We start from the raw sequence: 26,317 nt of genomic DNA on the forward strand, positions 1-26,317 counted from the left end.
CTAAACCAGAGAACTGAAGTAAGTAACAAGTGGCCAGATCCCAACCCCAGCCCCTCACAACAAATTCTGTTGCCCCCTCTCCGCTCCCTTTGCTTTTCCCACCTACCCGCAGCACCATCATTCAACCACATTTCTTCTATGTCAAACCCAAGCCAGAAGTGGGAAAAGTACCCCAAAAGTTACTTGGGTAAAAGTACAGCTGCTGGGGGGTATATTTAAGTACAAGCCAGTGGCTCTATAGAAAACTATTTGAGTAAAAGTACAGGCGCACGCACGCACGCGCACACACACACACACACCATCTTGATTGTACTCAAATATCCAGAAGTGAGAGTAGCTACAGTTACTCACGTAACTTTTGGGTACTTTTGCCACCTCTGACCCTAGCCCAGCTCCTTCCTGCATCCCCCTGTTCCTACTAGTTGATGCATAACACCAGTTCAGTTCCCTATAAACCAGTGCCTGCACTGTCTGCCCTTCCCTGAGCAAGCTCCGCAGACCGGGTCAGCATATAGTTCTAAACCCAGCATTCCACTCAATCGCCCTTAAAACACACACAGGGCCAGCCCGCTCCAGGATAAGCCCCTCTGGTTCTGTGGGTCTGTGACACTGCTGCAGAGTTTCCCCCAGCTCAGCTGTGAGGTCAGAGCCGCCCACCCTGAGGCACCAGCTGTGGGAGGCCTGACATGAGCTGGCCAACCCCTGGGATGCGGGATTCACACCTTCCCCCAACCACACCCCCTCTGAGACACACTGACTCAACGCTACACCCCCAGATACTCATCGGTGTACAACCCACACGCCTCCCTGCGTCCCTTGTGCTCTGACCCTGCCTCCCAGTCTGATTCCTAGCAAACACATCCTGTCCTGCTGTGTGCACATGAAGACAGACACCAAGCAATGCTTTCTCAAAGAAGCAGTGGTTTGCCAGCAGCTAGCCAGGCACAATCGCCAACAGGTGACATCGCTTTGGGGAGGAGCCAGGATACGGTCTGAACCACCCATTCCAGGCGCGTATGTTGTATAATAGGCCTAATGTGGGATGTCATTTAAGGGGGCTGTCTCTGAGGAAACCCATGGGAAAATACCCCTCCATATTTGGTTCACCAACATACCCAGTCTCAACAGAGGGATACCTCAGTGGTTTGAGCATTGGCTTGCTAAACTGAGGATGTGGACTCAATCCTTGAGGGTGACATTTAGAGATCTGGGGCAAATAGATTCTAAAAAATTAAGGGGGAGGGTGCTTGGTCCTGCTAAGAGGCAGGGGACTGGGCTCAGTGACCTCCCAAGGTCCCTGAGATGTTTATCAGTCTGACTCCAGTGCATAGGTTTTGGAGCCTGTAGAAAAGCAAAACCAGATGGGCCAGAATTATTGCAGAGTCCTCACCCCTGCGGTAAGGAATCCAGCTGTCGGAGGACACAGGCTGTGCCTCTAAACCACGCACGCTGAAGGCCTTTTCAGGCTTCCTTTCTGCTTGGCTTCCTCAGTCTGAATGCTTTATTCCTCCTGGTGCCTCCACAGAAATTTGTACCCCCTGTAAGAGAATCACTTCACTCCAGCTCCCATCACAGAGCCTTTGCTCATGGTATTAAGTACTCCTGTAGTTACAGGTTACACATGACCGCACAGCTCTGCAACTCCAGGAGTGGGCAAGCCCCGGAAGCAGCAATCACACAGCCAATCCACACTGAGTCAAGGCTCCGCAAAATCCTTTTATTCAGAAAATACACACAGGTCTGTACAAAATTTCAGCATCATCCTTATTTTACAATATTTACAACCGAATACAAGCAGCCAAGGCAGAAGCACTTAAGGACGGGTCTGAAGACCCCCAGTGAACAAGCTGGGGACTTACGAAAAGAATGAACCATTGTCTGTTCATGTGAGCTAGTGGTTTTTAAATCCCGCCTCCCCCCCCCCACATTTGCAGACCCCCTAAAATGTCAAATAGAGCCATGGGACCCTCTGTAAATCTTTGTAGTAGTCCATTGAAACTGAGCTCCCTGGATTCCATGTTGAAAACATGTTAATTTAGGCAATTGCTATCTTCCTGACCCTGAAAAGAGACACCTCATTGCACAGATCCTCAGCTGCAGGTACTCTGGCATTGCTCCATGGAAGTTAATGGAAATAAGTCAGTTTATAGCAGCTGAAGGTCAGGCATGGCATCATTGTTAAGGTCATTTATTTGTATTCAATGGCCTCCTTTGGTCAGCATTGAGGAACGCAAAATTAGGCATTGTCAACTGCACAGCTGTGACCCAGATCAGCTCTGGTGATTTGCACAATTCTATTTACCTTCTAATGGAGTTCTAGGAGGCTGGAATGGGTCTCACGCCACTCTAGGATGACAGTAAATAGCCATCACTTGCTAGCCTAGCCCAGCTTAAACCTTTACAGAAGGTGTCTAGGACATGAGCAGACACTTAGCCTAGTTGAAAATGGAGATCCCCATGCCAGTTATAATTGCTGTACATGGTATTTTCCAGCCAAGATATCCACTGAGACCAGAGAAAGCCCTGCAGAGCTCAGGCACTTCACTTAGAACAAAACCGCTGTCCCCAGGGCAAGGAAACACTGTACAATTTCTGAGAAGACAAGACCTTGATGGACCTGTGAAATGAGGTGGCTTCACTCTACTTTCCTACTCATTGCAGATGGGACTCCGGAGTCCCGTTGTAGCCTACTTTGACTTATAATTATTTGGCATTCTGCTTAGAAAAGAGCAAAAAGGCAGTCCAGTAGCACTTTAAAGACTAACAAAATAATTTATGAGGTGGTGAGCATTTGTGGGACAGACCCACTTCTTCAGACCAGTTGTCTTCAGTTGGCCTGAAGAAGTGGGTCTGTCCCACAAACACTCACCACCTCGTGAATTATTTTATCAGCCTTAAGTGCTACTGGACTGCCTTTTTGTTTTGATAGAATATAGACTAACATGGCTATCTCTGTGTTGCTTAGAAAAGAGGTCTCCTCAAAACCCCAACCCACCAGCTGGGGACCAGCAGGAGAAGTTGTGTCTTTTTGTGGTTAAGAGATCACCAAATGCAGGAGGAAACCTGCAGAGGCCAGTACGGAAGTAAACCTCAGGTCTCAAATGAGAAGGGGCAATCAAATAAGACAGGAGGAAACCAGCCAGGATTGCCAGGCACAATGGGTTTGCAAGTCCGTAGCAGAACAGTTCATAGCAGGGAAGTGCAGGTCTTCTCTTTGCCCCACTGGATCTGAATTTTAAACCCCATTCTTCCGAACAGTAGAATGTGAAAGGATGGGAGCGGAACTATGAGAGACATCTCAGATCTGCCATGACTTCTCTGCAGAACTCCAGCCCAGAGCCAGGATCTCACATCTCTGCAAGGCAAAGAAGCAAGGTATTGTTAGGCCAGTGTACAATAGAAAGACAGAAAGAAAGCTCAGTCCCTCTTTTGGCAGGTTCTGCTTTAAAGCCCGAGACTGGGAATCTGCTCTCCCTGGATCTGGTTCCTGGCTCTGCTTAGGGTAACAGCCAACCAGTTAATGATGGTCAGCTTGTGACTTCTGTGGGGGGGAACACCCAGGGGTGCGGAGTTACAAAGAAACAGCAGGAAACTGCTCAACACATCAGGTCAAACTACCTGAAGCTGGGCACTGAGAAAACACTTTGGAAAGTTTGAACTTTAATTGCGCCCAGGTTTCCCCCACGGGAGAAAGAAAGAGCCCAGCCACTCTTCCAAGAAATACTGAGAGACTTTTATTAGAGACTCTTTGCAAAGTGGGTGAGATGTTTGAGTGGCCGGTGCAGGAGAGGGCCTCCTTGTCTTATATCTCTCCCTCTCTCACCTCCTGTTATGAATGGGGGAGGATTCATGCTGCAGCTTTTTACTCATTCTAGAGAAAGTGAGTCCAAGGCTGTGGCCAATATTTCCACATACAGAGGGCAGGAAAGGGCAAGAATTTCCCCTGGATGAAACTGAAGATTGAAACTTTCTCCCACGTGCCTATGTAACCCCGTTGCCTCCCACCTTCCAGGTTGCATTAGCTGGAAGCAATGTAGCCCCTAGAGGGAACTGTGGCTCTTCCCGAGTGCTGTGAGGGTCTGGTGTTCCAGGCCGGGAAGTCAGGGTTTGGCCAGCAGCAGCCCAGCCCTGGCGGGGTTTCTGAGTTGCTGCTGTCAGTCATCCCTGCATGCTGGACTCTCACTGGCTTGGCTTTCCAGTGCAGCAGCTTGCTTGAGTGAGGGGAAATCCAGCCCGGGGCAACCTCTCTGGGGAAACCCAGCCCCGTGAAGGGCGAGAGAAATGTAATCAGGAAGTGCTGTCACTTCCACCCGTCCTTGGTGACTGGAGGGGAGCTGCCAGGATGCAGCGGGGGTGCACAGCTCGGGCAGCTGCTGGGCCGACGTGACCCTGAATGACGGAGGCTGCAGAATTAGTCGCTCAGATCTGTCAGGCCCCCCGACCCGCCTCCCTCTGGGGAGGGCGGTATCATCACCCCCACGTGCTAGATGGGAACAAGCGGTGCAGAAAGGGGAGGGGACACACTCCCCCAAGGTCACCCGGCAGCCTGGTGGAACAAACCATAATAGAACCCCGGGAGGGATCCTGCCCCATTGACGCTGGGGGAATTTTGCCACCGATTCCAGGGGGGCCAGGATTTCACCACAGATCTCCATATTCCACCAGTGCTGGCGCTTCCAACAAGACAAGGGGAGTTAGATGCCCAGGTCTGACTCCATAGGAGCCGAGTGGTGCTCGATGGGATTCAGGCCCCTAAAATTGAAATCCCGTTGAAAATCCCATTCTTAAATGCTAGCTGGTGTTCCCATCCAGGGCTGTCTTGTGCCCCCTTCCAGCCCTGGGGCTCAACGGCCTTCAGCACAGCAGTCAGCATTCACACCTGCCCTTTCCCATGCTGTCAGCCAGCACAGGAGAGGAGGAGACAGGGGAGAGGCGTGATCTTTTCCGGTTCTGCCTAAGGACAAGTAGCTGTTGTAGTTCCATTGACTTCAGGGGAGCTGTGCATACGGACACCAGCGGAGAGTCTAGCACGCAGTGGGCCCTGAAAGGCAGCTGAGATCACGGCTCCATACGTACCCTCTAGTGCTCTATCCAGGTCCGCAATGAACTCCTCCAGCTCCTGCGTGTCCCCGAGCTTAGCTACAGAGAGAGACCCACAGTCAGAGGCTTACCCAGCCACACCCATCCCAAAAGGGATTCCCCTTGGTTTCTTCTGCCCAGGCCAGGTAGCCGATCACTGCTTCCACGCCAGCGGCGGAGCTTGTCACAAGAGTGTGGAACATCAGGGATGTCATTTACAGGCTGGCCTGAGGCTCGGCTTATGCTGCAAGTGAAGGCTGTGCCGCCCTTGCTTGTAGGTGCCTATGGGCGCTGCCTTTGGGCAGTAGCAACAGGGTAGGGGTGGTATCCCAAAGGCGCTGAGCCACACCAGATATATACCTGCTGGTTAAAGGCAGGTTTGCATTCAGCCAAGCTCAGGAGGCCTCCTGTCGGGATTTGTGCTGCCACAGCTATGTGGCTATTTACGCTCACGCTCGCTCTCCTGGAGCGAGCACAAGTGTGTGTCCAGGAGCCAGAGACTCACACCTCCAGCTTGTCACGTAGCCAGAGCCTTAATATGAAATGGAGCCCGGCTCAGGCATAGCCAGGGAATGTGGGACAATGGTGTTCCACAGGCTGGCCACCAGCAGTGATTGCTCTGGGGGGTTAGTTCTTGGGAGCGCCTTAACCAAAGCACTGAGCCACAAGAGCCAGGAGAGTCTTTACTGATCCCCTCAACCGTGTCCCAGCAGTCACAGGCACTTGCTCATCTCTCCCAGTCCTGCACTGGGCACTCTGCTCTCCGGCCAAAATCTGGAAGGGTGTTTTCCTGGTGGTCCCCAAGGCCTGGCTAGGGGGGCGAGAGCCTGAGAACTGATGGTGCTGTTCCCAGGACAGTATCAGACACCTAAGCCACAGCCCTGTCACGGTGGAGCGAATGTGTGCGTATGGCCTCTCCCTAATCTGACTCCTCGTCCAGATCCCAGTCTCATTTGTGCAGGGGACCCAGATGGTCACCCCAGAACAAGCCTCCATGGAGGTCCACATGCAGCCATCAGCCTTTATCCCCGTTAGACACAAATCTGATGGGGAAGAGCAATCAGGGCGACAGCGTTGCTCTTGTTCCTGTGCCACGCCAGGAACGGCCCGTGAGTTCCCCCTCTGCTGAGCCCTGTCAGTGCCAGGGCAGGGGATCAGTAACAAGGTTCCAGGCTGGATTCATGAGCTCAGAAGTGACCCATCCAGCCTGGATCAGAAACATAGCTTGTACCATCACGCATGTGCTGAAGTCCAAGAGGAGGAGACAACTGCTCTCCATTCACCACAGACTACAAAACAGTCCCCTCTCCACAGGATTCCCGCAGAAAAACATGGACATGTGGCAGTTACTGGACCAAATGCACCTTACCTGTAACACGTTCCACCTCTCTAGGGCCACCACTGAGGGAATGGGCTCAGCTTTGGGATCTCTCTCCTGAGGGCTCTTTAAATAGGATTCACCAAAAAGCCCTCTTCCAGTGGAAGATCTGTCCCAGTCTTACCTTTGGAATTAGCAACGCTGGTTGATGTATTGAGATCTTCCTCACTGGAGTTTAAGCTGCTCCTGGGAGATGTGCTGGTACCTGCAGACAGACCACGATCGGTCACTGCATTAAGGCACCAACTACCTTCAAGGGCCACAGGTGTGTTATAAATACACCTGCAGAGGCCCACATGGTACATCTAACAGAATTCCCAAACTGAGCAGCTGGGTCATACTTTCTGCCGGCTGAGCTGCATCACTCTTGCTAGACAGCCCAGCTGCAAAACGGGAACAACAAACACTTCCAACCTGCCCGGCAGAGGCCAAATTCATCCTAATGGGATTGTCTGCATTCTGGCTGTGGCAGTCGAATGCAGTCATCTGGAACGTCAGTGGGATTATCACTGGCACACAGGGGCACAGAAAGATCAGAGGTGGGTTTTGGCCTAAGACCAGAGGCAGACAAGTTCTGTTCATCCCTTCCAGTAGGTTTCCCCCAAGAAGCAACACCTGCTCCCCCACAGAGCACCAGGGCTCATTTTATTCTGCACCACCAGCCACAAAAACTCACTTTCTATCTCATCGATGCCGCTGTCATACACACTGGGGAGGGTCCTTCTCTTCAGCTCCTCCAGGTGCTGCTCATACTGACAGACCTCACCCTTGTCAAAGTCTTCAATCACCTCATCAAACTCCCGCAGGAGGTCGTTGAGGTCATCCATCAGCCCTGAAGAGTCAAGAGATCAGCCCAGTGAGTCATGCAGAGGCAACACAAAATGTGTCACACACACACACTCTCTCTCTCTCAACCCTGGTGTGCTTCTGGGTGGGGCAGGAAGTTGGAGCTCAATGTCCACAGCAGAGGGAAACTGTGGGGTGAAGGGAGCCTGGAGAAGCAGAGGACCTGGGGAGAAGAGGCTGAGAAGCTGTCCTGGGCAGTGGAAGTTGCGTGGGAGAAAGCTCTTGCGCCTACAGCTGCCAGATCTGGGGGAAGGACTGGAAATTCAGTGCACCAAAGGGAGCAAACGGATGAGGAGCCTAAGGTCAGTCCCATTACCCCAGTGCAGAGCCCATGGGAGAGAGATCAGCATTGGGTCCTGGGTCTGAGGAATGGGGTGGGACTAGAAAAGCAACTTTGAAGCGACCAGGGGAGAAGAGCAGTCCCCAAGGATGGCCACTCTTAGCTGCATGTCCGTAACAGAATATGGGAGGAGCTGCTGCCTGGCAGTGCTTTTATCTACCCCAGCAGCCAAGCCCAGTTATGTTCTCATCATCACAGGCCCGTGGGTCACCTATGAACACGGACCCTTTGCTCTCATTTACCCCTGTAGCTCACCGGCCGACGTGGCCCTACTCAGGCAGTGACAGCAGCCAATCTTGCACCAGTGTGCCCTGAGGACATCAGGGCTCTGCCTACAGAATGCTGCAAACTGCCAGCAACAGGGTGGCTGCAGTGGTGCGACACAGAGGGTCTGAGTCAGAGACACTGGGCCCGATTCTGGGCTCGCTTACTGCTTTAGCCTCATGTAACACCGTCAGTTTCAATATTGACCCCCAGTTCACAGCACCAGGTGAGAATCAGATCCCACCAGTTCACTAGATTCCTCTGAGGGGTTTTTAATGGGCATGGGAGAGGGACGGAAGAAAACCAAGGGACAAATTTATAGGGAACCTTTACAATTCTAACAAAGAGCCCTGTATTTACTCCCTGGGAGTGGAGTGTGTTGCCAGGACCAATCCTCAAGCAACATCCAAATCACACAGTCCAATTACAATTGGCAGAGTCTCCTCTATAATTTGCGTTCCTTGCAACGCCATGAGCTGGGGCTGTAAGTTCAGGCAGTTTTGTAGGAGGAACAAATATCTGAAACGCAGCAGAGAGTGCTGGGAAGGCAGTGAGGTCGCCCCAGCCTGGGGCAGAGCAGTAGATGTACTCCAGGATATGTCTGAGGCAGCCCCAGGCCACCAGCTTCAGAAATGGGACAACCAACTTCCCCACCCGGCTCAGAACTTCTTCAGCCTTGCCATCCACACTGGCTGGGGCAGAGCCACAGTGCAGCTCCTTAACTGGCTGCTGGCGGATGGCACAAGGTACTTCTTCTCCCTTGAGGGGTGAGCATGTTACTTCTGCAGCTCCAGCAAAAAGAATGGGCCAAATGCAGCCAGGAGCAAAGACGTGCTACTTCCGTCGACTTCAATGGACATCCCATTAGCTGGGGCATCAGGTCTTTGCGCCTTGACAAATTGAACTTGACAAAACTAATCGCATCCCTCTAGACCAGCGTTCAGCTTGATCCTTGCCTTCGGTCCACCCGGCACTGGGAGGATGCTGGGCTAGATGGACCTCTGGTCTGACCCATTAATGGCCATTCTTATGGCCTTATGAGTGCTGACATTTGACCTTTTGACCACTACGTACAGCCCAAGTGCCAGTGATACTTTAAGTCACTAACAGTCCTACTTACAACAGCTTCATTAACAAATGAAGATGCAGCGCTTTACCATTTAGGGCGTGGTTGGTGGCATTCGCTGCTCTTTTTTTAACCCACAGGCCTGGCTTTGAGCAAGTTCCCGGCTGCATAGGGGAGGAGGGGCAGGACTGAGTTCCCACCTCAGTGCCGATGAAAATTGGCTCACGCGCCTCAGAGTGCTGACCCCTAAGCTAGGCCCTCCCTAGCGTGATGCCATTGCCTTCAGGAAACTTACAGCAGGGAGAAATCTAGCCCACTGCCATTTCCTCCCATGCAGCTTGAGACACTCGCACAATTAATTCGAGAGTAAAGAAGCAGCTTCACAGACTTGCAGAAAAAAGATCTGGGGGGGTTGTCCCCCAGGAATGCAGACAAGGCCACTCCCCAGTGCATTTATGAATGATCATTCTACACTACCTAGGCCAGATTCTGCTCTCCTGGAGAACGAGGTAGGTCAGGACCACCATCCCTGGGAAACTGGTGTATGAGCAAACACAGTCCTGTCAGCTGCATCTCTTTAGCAGTCTAGACATGAAGACGGGGCCCTTGCCATAGTAGCTGGCCCTCAGCTGCTGGAAACCTGTGTAGCTAATAGCCCAAAGGATTTGTCCTCAACATCCACATGATGGCCCTGACACACCCTGCTTTTTGTTTTGATAGTATATAGACTAGCACAGCTCCCTCTCTGTTACCATTTTACAGAAGGGGAACTAAGGCACCGAGAGCCCAAATGACCTCTCAGAGGTCCCCAGGAAGCTTGTGGAAGAATCAGGAACAGAACTGAAATCTCCAAAATCCCAGTTCTGCACCTTGCTGAAAGCCACCTTGTCCCACCCTTTTCCTCCAGAAGAGGCTAATCCTATCTAGAACGAGCGTAATGTTATTTGGATGACACCAACAGCACTCCAGACACTTTGCAGACACAGCTAAAAATGACATCTTCACTTCAAAGAGTTTCCAACATAAACATTTGCTCTGTGATCTCCAAAAGACTATTGAAAGCTTCCTCTCTTTACCCCCCCCCCCCCCCCCGTTCCCTCCTCAGCACACAATAGAATGTGTTTACAGGGCCTGAAGGTTGTGACGCAAGCTGACTTGAGCGTGGAAGAGTGTATGGTGATCAGATTTTGTATGGACTGGCCTCTCGTGTGCACATGGAAGACCCCCTGTGATATTTACAAAGATCAGGGCAAGTTCAAGCTAAAGAGAGCAAAATGGCTTTCGTCAGTCAACCTCCTGGCTCCAAGTTCAATAATCACATCCTCACCGTCCGATTAGAGACTATTGTTTGTGTGCTCATTTCCTCTGAGGTTTTCGTGACAGTAGACTCTATAAAAAAACCCCATAAAAATAACCTTTCTGAACTGTACGATAAACGACACTCCACTGAAATGGAAGCCACAAGGAGTTCTGATTTCACCTGTGCCAACATCAATTAGATTTAATTCCACCAAGTTACTCTGGATTTAGCTTAGCAAGGATCCAGCCCTGTCTTTGTAGATTCGTGGTGCTGATTTAGAATACCTCTGAATCTCCTCAGCCACCTACAAGTAAAAGCTGTCAGGAAAATATCTGAAAATTCTTCTCTCCCGGTGCATTTACGATGTCAGATTAGGGCCACGTGCCAACACAAGCACAGACAAGATAATTAGGAAAGTAACAAAACTAGAGGTCTGTGTGGGTGTGTGCAAATGAATGACAGATAATGGTTACTGGTCTCTGTGGCGTTTCAACGAGGATAACGGTACACAGGTTATCTGCAGATGGCAGGAAACATACACAGTGCGACTTCGGTAGGCAGCAACTGTTTTGAGTTAAAGAGCATGGCAAGCGGAGGTAGAATTGTGCTGAGCGAAGGATCTTGGCTGTCTGAAAGCCCCTAATAAATAAATTCTTTTGTGCCTCTTACCAGAGCTTAGAGCTAGGGGAAACCTTAGAACATTTCCCTCATCTTCAGTGAGGTGGTCTACATTTTTCCCTTCCACTGAACAATCTGTGATTTAATCTTGTGGGCAGAAGTGCTATGCTGACAGGCTTCGTGGGGAGAAAAATGGCTGAAGAGAAGCTGCTTCTTGGTATAATTAACGACTTGTCAGTAGTTGCAGCATAAGCCTTGTAAACCCACGGTTGGGCGTTTGATCCTTGGAGGGGCCTTTTAAGGCTCTGGTGCAGATTAGATTAAAAAATTCTGTGAGGGATAGCAATAAGTCTTTAACCTCACTCACAGCAGGACCAACAAAATAAATTTATTAGGCAATGAGCTTTCGTGAGACAGACCCACTTCTGTCGTGACACAAGCCAACTTGAGCAAGGAACAGCTTGTCAGGATCAGGTTTTGTATGGAATGCAGCCATGCAAGAGGCTTTTTCCTCCCACGGCCTTGCAGGGAATTGGGATTAACACTGGAGGTGGGTGACTTGCCAGCTCACAAGAGGAGGTGGGACAGGTTTGAGGTTCAGTGCTGCAGCTGTTTCTCGATACACTATAGGTCTTGAAAATGGTCAGCTCCTTACAGTACACAATCAAGTTAAAAAAGTGGGGTGGGGCTGAGAGGTTATTGGAATATGGCTGTATATGGATGCTGCTCCCTGCAGGCCTGGACTCGAATCTATAGAGCTAGGACTGTCCATCCTTTAACATTCACAGCAAGAAATATAGAACGCAAGCCAACCCTGGAACCCTTACCCTAAAGGGCTGAGGATCGGGCCCCAAAATTCTATCCCAGTGGTAAAAAGAATTCCGCATAGAAGTTGGCCCCTAAGAAGCGTTAAGCTACAGTGAGTTGGACTCCAGAAAACAATTTACACTATCTTCATTGAACAGCATAATGGGTTGGCAATAGGGGAGCAGAGCTCTCTGGGCTTTAGGGTTGTCAGTTTTATTTATGTGTTGCAAATCCACAAAAAGAAACAATAATTTAAGATCAATAATTGTTAACAGTTGCAGCTATCTTTTTTAGAAAAAAAAAAAAAAAACACAGCAGATGACTCTTGACATTTTGGAACGGCTGGTTCCAGATTGATTTTTGAATAACAGGCAGATTTTTTGTACTGATGAAGTTGGGGTTGGGTGGTGGGGGAGTGTTTGCTTTTGTTTTATTGGCTCATAGCTTTACTATCTCAGTGCAAGAAAAGGAATGTATCTTCCTGACAGAAACCTGTGAGTAGGACCTTTGGGAACTTGTCTATTTCTTTTCTTTCACGATTTCATCTGCAGTACAAGCTCGTTTGTTTTCTGGGGCTGCAAGGCTCTGGGAGGTCACTCATTCCGGATCATAAAGATCAGAGGTATGGTTTTAGTTGCTGCATGATGATTTATGTTAATTATAGAGGAGAGTCTATTTGTGTAACTTTATTTTTGAAATATCTCAAAGATTACTTAAGGCAAAGGGTAGGCACTCACTCCTCTTTTACTGACTGCACATGAACTGAAAATAAATACACACGCAACTTGCATTTCTAAGATAAGCATCTTTCCCTCTTAAATATGAATGAAAAGTTGACAAACTCACTATAATTGGTAAAGAAATCAGCAAGTCTCCAGATTTTCCTCTGATCGGGTTTTAGGCAAAGGGCAAGTCATCAAAAATAAACACTGCATTTTGGATTTTTAGAAAGACACTATAGAAATAACTTATGCTATGAACCATTTTCTTGAAACCCACTTTTCTGCTGCTTGACACCATTTAAGATGATGTGTTATTGTGATTTTTTTTTTTTTTAAAAAAAAACCTATGATAAACTATATTGAATAGAGAGAAGGTTTTTAAACGAGGGCGTGTGGGAGAGTCCTTTAAAATACAGACAGGCTGAATAATTTTTTCTCCCCATTAGGAGGATCAGAAGTAGTAATCCAGTTAATTCATATTATAAAAAGCTAGGACTCCTAAGAATGACAGGCAAGGTTAAACACTCAAAAGTGCTATGGAAACAAAAAGCATAAAGTGCTATGGGGTTTTAATCAAGACAGCCAGAAGAGGCCCATAAGTTTTTTTCAAATATATTAATGAATAAAAAACCATGTGCATGCCTGTGATCAAATAGCATTGTACTAACAGTAGAAGGGTAGGAAGTTAATGCAGAAAGGAGGCAACACCTACCTGCATTGTTTGCGTTCTCCGTAGCCATGGTCAGCTGGGGAAAGGCTCGTCTCTTCTGGAGAGCAGGACAGCAGATCGCGATATGAAACTGACTAAGTCGGTTCTAAGGGCTATTTCCACCGGCGCGGCAAGTTTTGTGCTTTCGGTTACGCCCCCTCTGTCGCTCTCAGCCAGTCAGAAGGCCGCACAAGGGGGCCCGCCCTAGCAGCCTGTCAAGACGCGGCGGCTGAAAGGGGGGTGTTTCTGTGAATGGAACGGAACGTTTGTACCGGAAAGAATGCTGTGTGTCGGGCTGAAAAACGCTACGCTCATTCAGTACCGATGGATCGCTGGGGAGCCTGCGGACTGGGCCAGTGCAGGGCACAAGGGGGTGGGGGGATAGCAGAGCCTATGGTGCTGTTTGCACAGAGGACCCGTGTCCCAGGGGGGGTGTGTGGCTGGGTATAATAACGCCTTGGTGAGGCAGGGTGTGGCTTGGAAGGTTTGCAGGAAAGGCAGACCGAGCTTTCGTTGGCGGTGATCCGCAGGGTATTCAGCCAGCAGAGAGGAGCTGAAGCTTTAAGGTGAGGGGAGAGGCGGAAAGAGAATTGTCCAGGACTGTTTGAGGGGGAACGGGAGAATAAAACGTCATGCACGTGCACAGAGAGAGAATGAAGGCTCATAATGTGGGTGTGGGGAACCCTGTGTCAGTCAGAGCGCACTGACCCACAGAAAAGTCAGTTACTTGCCACACCCAGGTAAAAAGCAAAAACAAAACAACCCATTCACGCACCTGCTCCCAAAAGGGAATAAAAACAAAACAAAACACTTCACACTCAACTCTGGGAGCCAGGGCTTGCTCCGTTCTGCCTAGCCAGAGTTCACGCTCCAGCCTCACAGGGGTAGCTGAGGCATGGGACTTCTGGCCCACAGTGTGAAAACTTGCCATGCTGGATCAAATTAAGCAGGAGGCCAGATGGGGACCATGGACCACAGGTTCCCCATCCCTGCCTTAATGGTACCTGAGGGTAGGAACTGAGACCGTGAGCCCTTTTCAGCATTATGCAGAGCAGATGGCTCTTGAAAAGCACCGAAGTGTGTTGGAGAATTTACAGACAGCCTCAAAAGAGTACATCCTGGTAGCTGTTGAGAGCCCTTGTACACAGGACAAAACGTATTCTGGGGCAGAAATGACTGAGCTCTCATCAGAGAAGGCATGAGCGGGGATTCCGCTAGTCAATAAAATCACCCTTTTCTAGTGCCTCCTTCAGTCTCAAGACTCCACTAAACAATATAGAAACCAAACCAATAAACAAAACTCCCTGCTGCAGATCTCAATTTAACACTCTTTGTTAGGCATCATGTTTCCCGTAGCTCTTATTTCTACCAGTAAATCCCAAGCTGGTTTGTTTGAGAACACTGGCTTCTTTCCATGTCCGTTGGCTGAGGGCGTTAATCTACAATTAAGACTCAGATCAGAGTATTTAGGATAAATTCATAATCTGATTACATGAGCTGTGGCTACTGCTAGTTGGGTACTTTATATTTCCTCTAACAACATCAAACTCAAAAATTCTGGGCAAGGCTTGGGTAAGTTTCCCAGTTTCTAATTGGCAACCTATCTTGCATGCCACTGAGGACTAAGGGTCTGGCAGGTCTGGAGAAAAGGAGCCTGCATTTTAAAGTGACTCCTGCTTGGGGTGCCTTGATTTTAAGGTGCCCATCTCAGCACCATAAACAAGTGTGATTTTCAGAAGATGAGTGCCCAGCACTGTCTGAAAATCAGGTTATTTAAAGGCTCTGCAATTGGACACCCAAAACTCAGCAGCAAAGGCGATAAAGACTGAAACCCACACCCAATGGACTTGTCCACGTGCTGAAGCTGCTGTGAAATAAGCAAGGGTGTGAACTTAAAGAGCAGTAACTTTTCCACACTAGCTAGTCCAGGCTATTTCCCGTCTAATGCATAAATCGGGGGGACATGTCTTTAAATCACCTCCGGTCCTCAGTCAGTTACACATGATGCCCACGCAGAGTTCTGTGCATGTAGCAATTGTTTGCACAAGGATCTGAATTCAGGATCAAGGTCTCAACACGTGTGCTGAGCGAGTGACATCCATATATCCAGGCTCCATCATTGTACAGGCCTGAGTCCTTCTAAGAACACACCAGCTGGTTCAAAGAATATTAAAAACTCGCTGGGCGAAGCAGAGAAAGCCTGTAAACTCCCTAAGTCAAGTAGAGCTCTAAAGAATTTATAAGTTCTTCTGATAAAACCAGAGGCGTTTTTAGCTCCAGGAGCTGAAGAGCAACAGAGACAGGAGTCTGTATAAGCCACAAAATTGGGAGTGCCATATTTTTCTTCTTTAAAGAAATCAAAACCTAATAAATCAAGCCAGCAGAGGAACAATGGCGTTCAATGAAGGCAACCGATTCTTCATTGCTTCAGTTTTGTGACAGCGTAATCCCGTTATTGTTATTATTTTCAATGCAGTGCTGCTGGCATTGTTGCCAACTGTGAGGATTTGATGTCAAATCTCACGATACCGGACTCCTGCCACTGGAGTCACAACATGGCAAGAGAATCTCAGCTGCCATTCAAAGGCCCTTATTGTGGAGGAAAAAAAAAGCCTGAAAACACAACCCAAATGCATCTAAAGACTCAGAAGGCAAAGGAAAAAGAAACCACCCCACAGTTTAGATTTTTTTAGTCTTGTGATGGAGAACAGCAAGGCAATGCCAAGAGCTGCAAAATGCAAACGCCCAACATGCAGCTGTTCCATATATGCTCTTTTCTGTGCAGGCTGGTTACTCCGGCTGCTGCCAAGTATGCAAAGTATATGCAATGCAGGTGAATGAATGAGCGAACACTTGGGGCTGGCTTGGGGCTGTTGCTGTTCCTGACTGTCTGCAGTTTTGCTGTGCTGCCTTCAGGCTGCCTTTGCCCAGCAACTTGGCTCCCACGTGGAGAGCCCAGCCCATGCTGCCCTCACCCAGGAGGGAAAAGAGGAGCTGGAGCTATTCCTAGGCTCAGTCAGAAGAGCAGCTGCAGCAATTCAATTCGCTCCAGACTGAGTGCAGGACCTTGTGGATTGTGGGACATTAACAATGAAACGTGCCCTCGACTGGCAGCTTCAGCAGAGTGGCCAGGGCCAGATCAGGCCATGGAATCGGAACTCTTATCTCAGACCTACAGGACCCACCTGCCTCCACATTGCTGCTGGGGTGCATGGGTGGGGGGAAGCTCCTCTGTTTTCTGACATGTTGAGTGTTAAAACTTCAGCAGCATCTCTCATGTGCAAGGCCCTGGGCTGAGACTCTGCCCACAAGCCTTCCAGTGGGAAGAGACAAATGAGCCGACAAAGAAGTGGGCTTAAGATCATAGAATATTAGGACTGGAAGGGACCTCAAGAGGCCATCATATTCAGCCCCCTGCCCTCATGGCAGGACCAAGTACTGTCTAAACCATCCCTGATAGACACTTATCTAACCTGTTCTTAAATATCTCCAGCGATGGAGATGCCACAACCTCCCTAGGCAATTTATTCCACTGTTTGACCACCCTGACAGTTAGGAACTTTTTCCTAATGTCCAACCTAAACCTCCCTGGCTGCAGTTTAAGTCCATTGCCTCTTGTTCTACCCTCAGAGGCCAAAAAGAACAAGTTTTCTCCCTCCTCCTTATGACACCCTTTTCGATACCTAAAAACCGCTATCATGTTGCCCCTTAATCTTCTCTTTTCCAAATTAAACAAGCCCAATTCTTTCAGCCTTTCTTCATAGGTCACATTCTCTAGCCCTTTAATCATTCTTGTTGCTCTTTTCTGGACCCTCTCTAATTTCTCCACATCTTTCTTGAACTGCGGCGCCCAGGATGTGACATAGAGCAGAGATCCAGGGGGGTAACTGGCACAAGTGGCGATTGGCGCAGAGGTCTGGGGCCAGCTGAGTGGCACGAGTGGTGACTGCTCCCCATACTTAACTTTCCTGTTATGAAGAATGCATTAAACAAAAATGGAGCGAGGGCAACCCAGCCAGCCACGGTTTTGGCAGGAGGGTTCCAAGCAGGACAGCGAGTGGAACAGAAGGCACATGCAAAGCCTTCTGCTCTCGGGCTCTTATCTCGTGACCCATTACAGTCCCCAGCCCAGCTCTGCATGTGCTTTAAACAAGGATCAGCGACTCCCATTGTCACCCACAACCCGCTCCGTCATTCTCTAATGGATGTCCTCCCCCCACTGGACACTTGGAGCATGGAATCCTGGCTGTGGTATGAAGACATGGGAAGGAAGAGTGTGAACCCTTCGCAAGCCTGGTAGGTGTAATATTTGGAGAGCACCTTTCATTTGGAAGCTGCCAAAGCGATGTGCATGCTGGATCTGCAGGGATCACTCACTCAGCTCTCACCTGCAGCAGCTTCAGAGGTGAAGCGCAGCAGCCGGTCTGTGCCAGCAGCACTGTGCACCAGTTGTCAGGAGGGGAAGTGAAGAATTCCATCTCTGACTGACACGGCATGGTGGTGGTGGGGTCCCGCACACCATGTAGTTCCCCATAACAGAGTTGGGATTAATTCCCTTTGTCCCATTAAATGGGATGCGGGCTGTATAACGATCGCAAAGCCAGAGCCTTGGTTTTATACCTCACCTGAAAAACAGATGGGAGCTCTCCCTTGTTTGTCTGTTTCAGGGCATACCCGCGGCACAGCTGTTATTGCAGAGGGAAACAGCCTTTCCTTCAAGGCCGGGCAAGCTAGCCACAAAAGTATCACGCTCCGAAGCAAGGCCTACGCACACAGATAGCTTCACTAAACCCTTTGGCTCCCTCCCATCCGGCGTAGTACTGGATGCTGCAGATGGTTGCTGCGCTCTCCTGCACCAGACGCAAACACAAACCATCCTGAATGAATAGTAACCGGGGTCTGTCCCATGAAAGCTCATCACTTAACAAATCATTTTGTTGGTCTTTAAAGTGCTACAGGACTGCTGTCGTGTCCTGAATGAAGTTGGTCTTACCCCGGACACTCATTACCTAATAAATACATTGGTTAGCCTCCAAGGCGCAACAGGACTGCTTGTTGTTTGTGAAGCTACAGAGCAACATGGCTGCCCCTCGGCTCCTGAATGTGGTTTGGGTTGTGGAAAATCCCCTATATGTAGCACGACCTGACAGCATCACAGCACTCGCAAGAGGAGCACATGACCAAAACTCTACCCCTCTCTCCTGAGCTGCCCAGCCCACTCCCTGCTCAGCTCTGACACCCTGTGGCCTGTGGAGTGAATGGCTCCTCTTTGAAGTGTCAGAGAGGGAGCCGTGTTAGTCTGTAGCTTCGAGAACAACAAGAAGTCTTGTGGCACCTTATAGACTAACAGATATTTTGGAGCAGAAGCTTTCGTGGGCAAAGACCCGCTTCATCAGATGCGTGAGTGTGGGGGCGGGGGTTCAGAGGCATATTTAAAGAGTGGGGTCCCAGTAAGAGGGAGGGCCAGAGATGACAAGGTCTAAATCAGACATCAGGAGCGGTAATGTACAGAAGCCTGTGGGGGAACACTTCAGTCTCCCTGCACACTCAGTGGCAGATTTAAGGGTGACGGTTCTGAAACAAAAAAATTTCGGAAATCAAACGGAGACAGAAATCTCTGAGCTGCAATTGATTTGCAAATTTGACTCCATTAACCATGGATTAAACAGAGACTTGGGAGTAGCTTGCAGCTTACAACGGCAGTTTCTCTGCCCTGGGTGCTAATATCTCCCCGTTAGACTCTGACAAAGGCTCACATCCCCCTGTCTGATCTGACTTGTTTTTGTCTCTTTCGGTAAGTACTGTTGATACTGGGCCATTTCCTCCTTGCTGTATAGACCTTGTCAGCTCTGGCCCTCCCTCTTACTGGGACCCCACTCTTTAAATACCCCTCTGAAACCACCCTCCCACTCATGCATCTGACGAAGCCGGTCTTTGCCCACGAAAGCTTATGCTCCAAAATATCTGTTAGTCTATAAGGTGCCACAAGACTTCTTGTCCTCTTTGAACTGGAGTTTTCTTGGGGGCTCCCCAGCAGCCTATGGCTGACAAAAATAGAACAGGTGACGTTCACCTTCCCCCCAAGTTTCCCATTCAACATGCAGGGTCACTAACCCAACTCCTGTCTCCTCCAGCTTTGCTCCACGGCAAAGCCACTGGGCTAAATTCGGTTGTCCTCGATGTAGGCAGCTCCATTGATCCCAACGGAGTTTAGCTCAGTTACACTGGCAGAGAACTTGGCCCCCTGTGTTAGGAGCGAGTTGTTCATTCCACTCCAAAACCCAAAAATTTTCAGCTGGATCAATGTATTTAACTCTGGTCTGGAAGGGCCAGAGCTAGAGCCAGATGGAAATGAGGGGAAAGAGAGAAAGAAAAGGGTGTCCATTCTGTTTGATTTTCACGTAGCTGGGTGTGGGCTGGGGTGGATGGGGGATATTTTTAGTCTTGTCCCTTGGGGACAAAAAAAGGAGTTAATTCATCACTGCTAAGAGTACGTGTGATGGGCTTTATAAAGGTACCATCTCTCAGACCAGACATTGCACCAAGATCCTTTATAGTGCAGCACTAGCCTGCGTCAACTAAAGTCCCCCTGGCTCTGAGACAAGAGCAGCAGTTAACCCTGGTGTCTTGGGCTCAGTCTGTCTCTCTAAGAAAGATTCAGGTGGGAGTGGTGGCTGAGCATGGGGCGGGTGACCATGTTTGCCCGACCAATGATTGCGGCCCTCAGCATGTGGCTCTTTACTGGATGAAGAGTTTTTAGGAAACCATAGGGAGGAAATGCAAAACCTATTATAAGAGCTGAACAAAGAACTCCCATTATGAACCAGGATTAGCACAGGCTCAGAGGCAGGCGGGGAATCAGTTCTAGGTGCTCATAACACATGCCCTTAACCCGCTTTCGGCTCAGCTGTCTGTGGGCAGTGCAAAGCATAGGCCCCTCTGGGAGGGTTGCATACACCAGGACCAGGAGAGCACTTACACCCGTCTCAGGGAATTGAAAGAATCACATGGCTCTCCCTGCCCCGCTGCAGACCAGGATGCAAAGGAGGAAGAATCCAGCCTGGATTTAGACCAGACTCAATGCATGCTGGCATAGGACGAATTGGGAGGGATTAGATAATTTCACAGAGATCATTGATCATGTTTGATGTGGTCTATAATGTTCTTTAATACATAATTGGTATAGGAAGGAACATCTCTTGTGCCTTCCAGAGCTTAGCACAACACACAAGCTCTCCTCAGGGTGGTTCCATTCTTACTGGACTGCCCCAGGGTCTATGCGTCCAGCTGTACCAGGCAGCAACTTAACATGCTCAGGAGTAAACTTTTCCATCTCTCTCCCCCAATCAAACCCTTAGCTGTGTCTAAGCAACAACTTTGAACTCTCTTTATCAATGAAAGAAAAAGCTTTCTCTGGGTAAAACTTTTACACAGAATAAGACAGATTGATCTGGGGTTTAGGCAAAGAGAGTGGACGAAATTTTGAGGAGTAAAGGGACATCGAAGTAGCTGGGGCACTTGGAAGTACCCACAGGTGAGCGGTGCTTACGCACAAGCCAGCACTTCCAAGCTGCCACCGGGGAGAATTAGCTTAATGAAGTGCTGCATATGTACCACAGCACTTCATTAGTAATCTCCCGACACCCTACTTACATGTTCCCTTCGAAGCTGGGAGCTAGTGTAGACACAGCCTCAGTCTTAGCACAATGACTGGATTCCAGGATATGAACATTCAGCTAGATTCCATTTACGCACAGGTCTGAAAAGTTTTGTTGAAGGAAGGCAGAAGGTTTAAACTAGTGTAAATGGGGGAGGGGGTCTCTATAACCCAAAGTCTTGACATCATAATTTGAGGACTTCAGTAACCCAGGCAGTGGTTCTGGGGAAGGGTCTATAGCTGCACTCAAAAATGGTACCAGTATACGTAGTGGTACAGCCATGTAGTGTAGACATTTACACCAGTGTAACAATGCTAGTGCTAGTTTAGCTTTTTCCCCATACTGTACATTTGGGTTAGGCGCCTTTATAGCAGGAGCCACACTAGAGCCTGGCAAATGAAATTTAATGTGGGTAAGTGTAAGGTAATGCACATTGGAAAAAATAACCCAAATTACACGTACAACATAATGGGGTCAAATTTAGCTACGACAGATCAGGAAAGGGATCTTGGAGTTACAGTGGATAGTTCTCTGAAGACATCCACGCAGCGTGCAGCGGCAGTTAGTAAAGCAAATAGGATGTTAGGAATTATTAATAAAGGGATAGATAATAAGACAAAAGATATCATACTTCCCCTATATAAAACTATGGTACGCCCACATCTTGAGTACTGTGTGCAGATGTGGTCTCCTCACCTCAAAAAAGATATATTGGCATTAGAAAAGGTTCAGAAAAGGGCGACTAAGATGATTAGGGGCTTGGAACGGGTCCCATATGGGGAGAGGCTAGAGAGACTGGGACTTTTCAGTCTGGAAAAGAGGCGATTGAGGGGTGATATGATAGAGGTATATAAAATCATGAATGGTGTGGAGAAAGTGAATATAGAAAAATTATTTACCTTCTCCCATAATACAAGAACTAGGGGACACCAAATGAAATTGATGGGTAGTAGGTTCAAAACTAATGAAAGGAAATTTTTCTTCACACAGTGCACAGTCAACCTGTGGAACTCCTTGCTGGAGGAGGCTGTGAAGGCCAGGACTCTATCAGGGTTTAAAAAAGAGCTCGATAAATTTTTGAAGGTTAGGTTCATAAATGGCTATTAGCCAGGGGTAAAGTATGGTGCCCCTAGCCTTCAGAACAAGGGCAGGAGATGGATGGCAGGAGATAAATCACTTGATCATTGTCTTCTGTTCTCCTTCTCTGGGGCACCTGGCATTGGCCACTGTCGGCAGACGGGATACTGGGCTGGATGGACCTTTGGTCTGACCCAGTATGGCCATTCTTATGTTCTTATGAGCCAGGCCTCCATGACTAGTTTTTCTGGTGTAGCTCTGTCAGAGGTGGGACTTCTGCCAGACACAGCCACGCTGACCACTACAGCGGGACTGGGAGCCTGGCTCTGCCCCAGCAATGGTGGGGTCAGGGGCAGAAGGGGCAGGGCTAAGGGCAGTCAGCTCTGGCCTCCTGCTCTCTCTCTCAGAGCCACCCGCAGCGTAACAGCACGATACTTTTCAAAGGGGCTTGCAGCACCGGCCACTGCTACTTCTGCAGCAGCAGCAGACAGAGCTCTGGACTCCTTTGAAATGCCAAGCCTGGTGGCAACTGCCTTTACCGGCCCTGGCAGCGGGCCTGACCTGACATTGGGCTTCTGGTAGTACACCGCAGGGAGGAGGCAGTTATGCTAGTAAAACGGGTCTCGTTTATTTAACTGGAGGGAGCTAGAATAAGTTAGGCTGCCAAAGTGCAAGTTTGCTGGTACAAGTTGTGTCCACACTGCTGGTGCAGCAGAGCAGCAAGTCTGCAGGCAAAGTTCTCCTAAGGGAGACCTGCTCCTCAGCTTATAATAATTAACTACTTCGGAAGAAAAGTCACAGAGAAGTTGGATCACTGAGGTCTCCCCACCCCAAAACTGTCACCCACTGTGCTGATCATCCCACTGAGTCCACCATACTTACTTTCTGGGGAGCCCCACAATGTCCTGCTGTGCCCAGCAGCTCCGGTCTCCCCCAGCTGTGCCACAGAGTTGGGGTAACACTCCCCCAGCAGAGTAACAGACACTAACAAAAGCTCTGAGAGGTTTCATTCACAGGGACATGCAAGCACCCAGGAGCACAGCCCCAAATAAGACCTAAACCCCAGATAAATCTGTCTTCTTCTGCAGAAAAGTTCTACCCAGAGGAAGCTCTTTCTTTCATTGATAAGGAGAGTGAAGAGATATGCACAGTATTTGCTCCCCCTCGGCAACATATCCCCTGGGTTTGACCATAAAGAAAAGAGTTTTTATTAGGCACAGCTAAGTCGGATTTAAGGGACTGCAAGTGAAAACAGAGAGACCACAGCAAGTTACTAGGCTACAACACAAACAAAACACGCAGCTAAGCTTAGTACACTAAGGCCATGTCTGTGCTACAAAAATAACTTCGAAGTTGCTTACTTCGAAGCAACAGACTTCGATGTTGAGTGTCTACACACACCCTCCTTCAAAGCAGGGCACTATTCCATTCCCGGGAACGGAGTAAGGATCTCAAAGTTAGGGAAAACATGTGTAGACTCTCTGCTGCCTACTTCCAAGTTAATTCCTAGCGTAGACACACCCCAAGAAAAATTGTTACCAACCACATTTCTCATCCTACTTCTCAGTTCTGGTTAAAAAACAAAACATTTGTAGATTGTTGCCTTGAGCACCAGGGCTGCTAAGTTCCTTAATTAGCAGAGTTACACTTCATATTTCTAACTTTCCATACAAGAAAGATACATACACACAAATAGAATATACACAGCTGTGTCAGCGTCTGGCTATCCCCTGTTCATAGCTAGGGTGAAGTACGGAACACAGTGTACGGCTTGAAGTAGGGCACTGGGGGAAAGCAGATGGGAGCAGAATGGTGCTGCTGAATGCAGGAAACCCTTAATAAGTGAAGGCACCCATTGTGCTGAGCAACCAGAGTCTGCGAGATGTTTTCTGCACATCTAGAGCACGCAAAAGATGGGTGGTGGACTCCTTTGGGGCCAGTCTATCTTCTATCCACAACTCTTTCACCCTTTGGCTAGTTTTGTTCACAAGGTCCCTGAGGAACTCCTCTCTCTGGACCTGTTCCTAAATTGGCCTGTCAACTGCCAAGATATTGGATGAGCAGCAGATGGTCTGTCTGAAATTAAAAAATAATTAGCACAACCGTGCCCGTGTGCTCCATAGGGATTGAAACCCCCCTACATAAAACTGTCTAGGTTAAAGTTTTATCACTCACACATTCCATATTCCAAGAGGAGGCTGTTAGATGGAGAACCAGCTCACAGACCCCTCACACAACTTAACATGGGGAGAACTTAGCCCTGCTTTTGGGGAGGGAAGGGGAGGCTGTGGGGAAACAGGAGGAAATAGTGGTTAGGGCTGGGCAAGTTGGAGGTAAAGGGAGCATGGTGGGGATTTGAGTGGTGTCATTGGCTACTCCATGACTTGGAAAGCATTAACATCACCCCCACTCACTTGGCCACAGGCTGCCATATCACTGGGGGATATCTCTGTGCTGAAAGTTCACAAGAAAACAAGGCAGCATCTCCTGGAGACCAGCAAGTTTAAAATTACAGGCAACACACTATGGAAACTCTGACTGCTCTAGTCCCACCCTGGCAGCTGCAGGAGTGGATTGGCTCAGTAACTTACCACAGGGGAGGGCAGACCCTTGCATTCACCCAGAGTCTTAAAGAGAAGATTCAAAGGTACCCCAGAAGAACCTTTGGAAACCTCTCAGAGCATGATCAGATGGAAATGCGGCAATACGCGGATGCCCTTCTGGGAGCCTAGATAGGTCACTAAACTCAACCAGAGCAAGCTTCCACAAGAACCTCTCAGCATCAACACCCCCCTTAGGGTAGCCCCCTTCCCCAGCAACGCTTCAACAATCCTGAACTGTGAGAGGGTCCTCCTGTGTGCTCTGGGTCAGTATTTCTCCAGTCAGCTCCAGGCTAGACTGCTGGGAGCTACCCTCTTCCTGGGAGCTGAACTCCTGACTTTGGGAGGAGCTGGAAACCGGGAGATTCTTAGATGCAAGGCTCCTCCTCATATTCCTGCAGCCCCTCCTCATTCGGACTGTGGTTTGAGGACAGACAGGTGCCTAAGGGGGCCATCCCCATATTGCTGTTCATGGGACTTGCAGATGATGGGGCAGCCCCAGTGCTGTTTGCTGCAGTAGCCCTGTAGTAGAAGTGACAAAGCTCTTTTATCTTAGGCCTGGGCTGCTCTGAATCTCTATTGTAACGTCCGTCTCCTAGGGTGTGTACAATCAGTAAATATGCATCCCTGTTCCTACATCCGCCATGCAGCTTTGACCTTATGGGCTCCTCACCCCACATATTAATGACCTCAGAGATCTCTCCTGGGCTCCAGGCTGGTGCCCCCTTGTATCGGTAACCAGCCTGAGAAGACCCTTCTGCAGAATCCAGGACTACAAAATAAACTCGAGAAAAAGATAAAAGAGCTGACAGCTCACTGGGCTCTGCCTTGAATTATCCTATGGAACAAAAGTGCAAAGGTGAAAGCAATGCATGGCCAGCGTTCAACTGCTTTCAAATCAAGCAGGGGAAACACTTATGAGGGGCTTTCGAATTAACTCAGATTGTAGGAGAAGGGGAGGGTACAGCCCCCTGCCGGGGGAAGATATTTGCTGCTCCCAAACCAGCCCTGTGGCTGGATAAGCAGGACAAAATATCAGGAGAACCTTTTAAAAGGATCACCACTCCCATGAGGGGGTATTTACTGTGTGGCCGGGGGAAGTGTGTGTGTGTGGGGGGGGTACTTACACTCACCTGTGCAAACTTGCAGAGCCCCCAGCAATGGCTCCTCCTCTCACCTGGTGGGAAAAGAAGGGAGGCGCACACAGCAACGGCCTTTACACTTCCTGAGAAAAAGGCAGCAGAGTTCCCAGCGCCGCCTCAAGGGGAGCCCCACCAGGACGGGCGCGAGCACCCCAAGTCGCCCAGCGCACGCAGTTTGTCCCGGGAGGAAAGCAGCGCAGGCGGCCGGTGCGCAAAGCCCGAGCGCGGGGGGGCCCCCCTGCCCATTGCAGGCCAGGAGCCGCAGCGGGAAGAGGTGCCCACCTGCCCCCCGAGCGCCCCGCTCCCCCGTGGCGGGGGACCGACGCGTCGGCGCCATCTAGTGGCCACTTTTCCTCCCTGCGCCTTGCTCCCGCGCCCACGTTGCGCGGCTTTACCCCCCTAACGCAGCGTGGCTCGTCCTTGAAAAGCGGCGTCTTGCGGGTGAGCGAGGGGTGCGCAAAGGCGAAAGAGGGGAGCCGCGTAGGCAGCTAAATACAGTTTTAGAAACCATGGAGAGAAAAGTGAAACTTCCCATACCGGGAGTCGAACCCGGGCCGCCTGGGTGAAAACCAGGAATCCTAACCGCTAGACCATATGGGAGGCGCTGAGAGAGAAGCTTTATGTGCCGTCCTCATAGCTTCCCCTGCCCACTGCGCCGGGCTTTCCTTCGGGGACTAGATCCCTTTGTGTTCGCCTTTGGCTCTAGGACTT

The 26,317-nt window shown here is 49.4% G+C and overlaps 1 protein-coding gene and 1 non-coding gene across 2 annotated transcripts; both read right to left on the bottom strand.

Annotated features, from left to right (window-relative positions):
- Positions 1 to 2,854: 2,854 nt before the first annotated feature.
- Positions 2,855 to 25,826, bottom strand: LOC142020008 (regulator of cell cycle RGCC-like). The gene is made up of 6 exons (XM_075007512.1): positions 25,598 to 25,826; positions 13,133 to 13,375; positions 7,134 to 7,289; positions 6,582 to 6,662; positions 5,077 to 5,139; positions 2,855 to 3,355 (listed from the first exon to the last, which is right to left on the bottom strand). Exons 2-6 carry the CDS (start codon positions 13,158 to 13,160, stop codon positions 3,348 to 3,350), a joined length of 336 nt encoding a protein of 111 aa, XP_074863613.1. The 5' UTR covers positions 13,161 to 13,375; positions 25,598 to 25,826; the 3' UTR covers positions 2,855 to 3,347.
- Positions 25,827 to 26,134: 308 nt separating this feature from the next.
- TRNAE-UUC (transfer RNA glutamic acid (anticodon UUC)) lies at positions 26,135 to 26,206 on the bottom strand. The gene has a single exon. It is a non-coding gene; the product is annotated as a tRNA-Glu (tRNA).
- Positions 26,207 to 26,317: the final 111 nt, after the last annotated feature.

The sequence above is a fragment of the Carettochelys insculpta genome, chromosome 13, assembly GCF_033958435.1.
Source record: "Carettochelys insculpta isolate YL-2023 chromosome 13, ASM3395843v1, whole genome shotgun sequence".
NCBI lineage: Eukaryota > Metazoa > Chordata > Testudines > Carettochelyidae > Carettochelys > Carettochelys insculpta.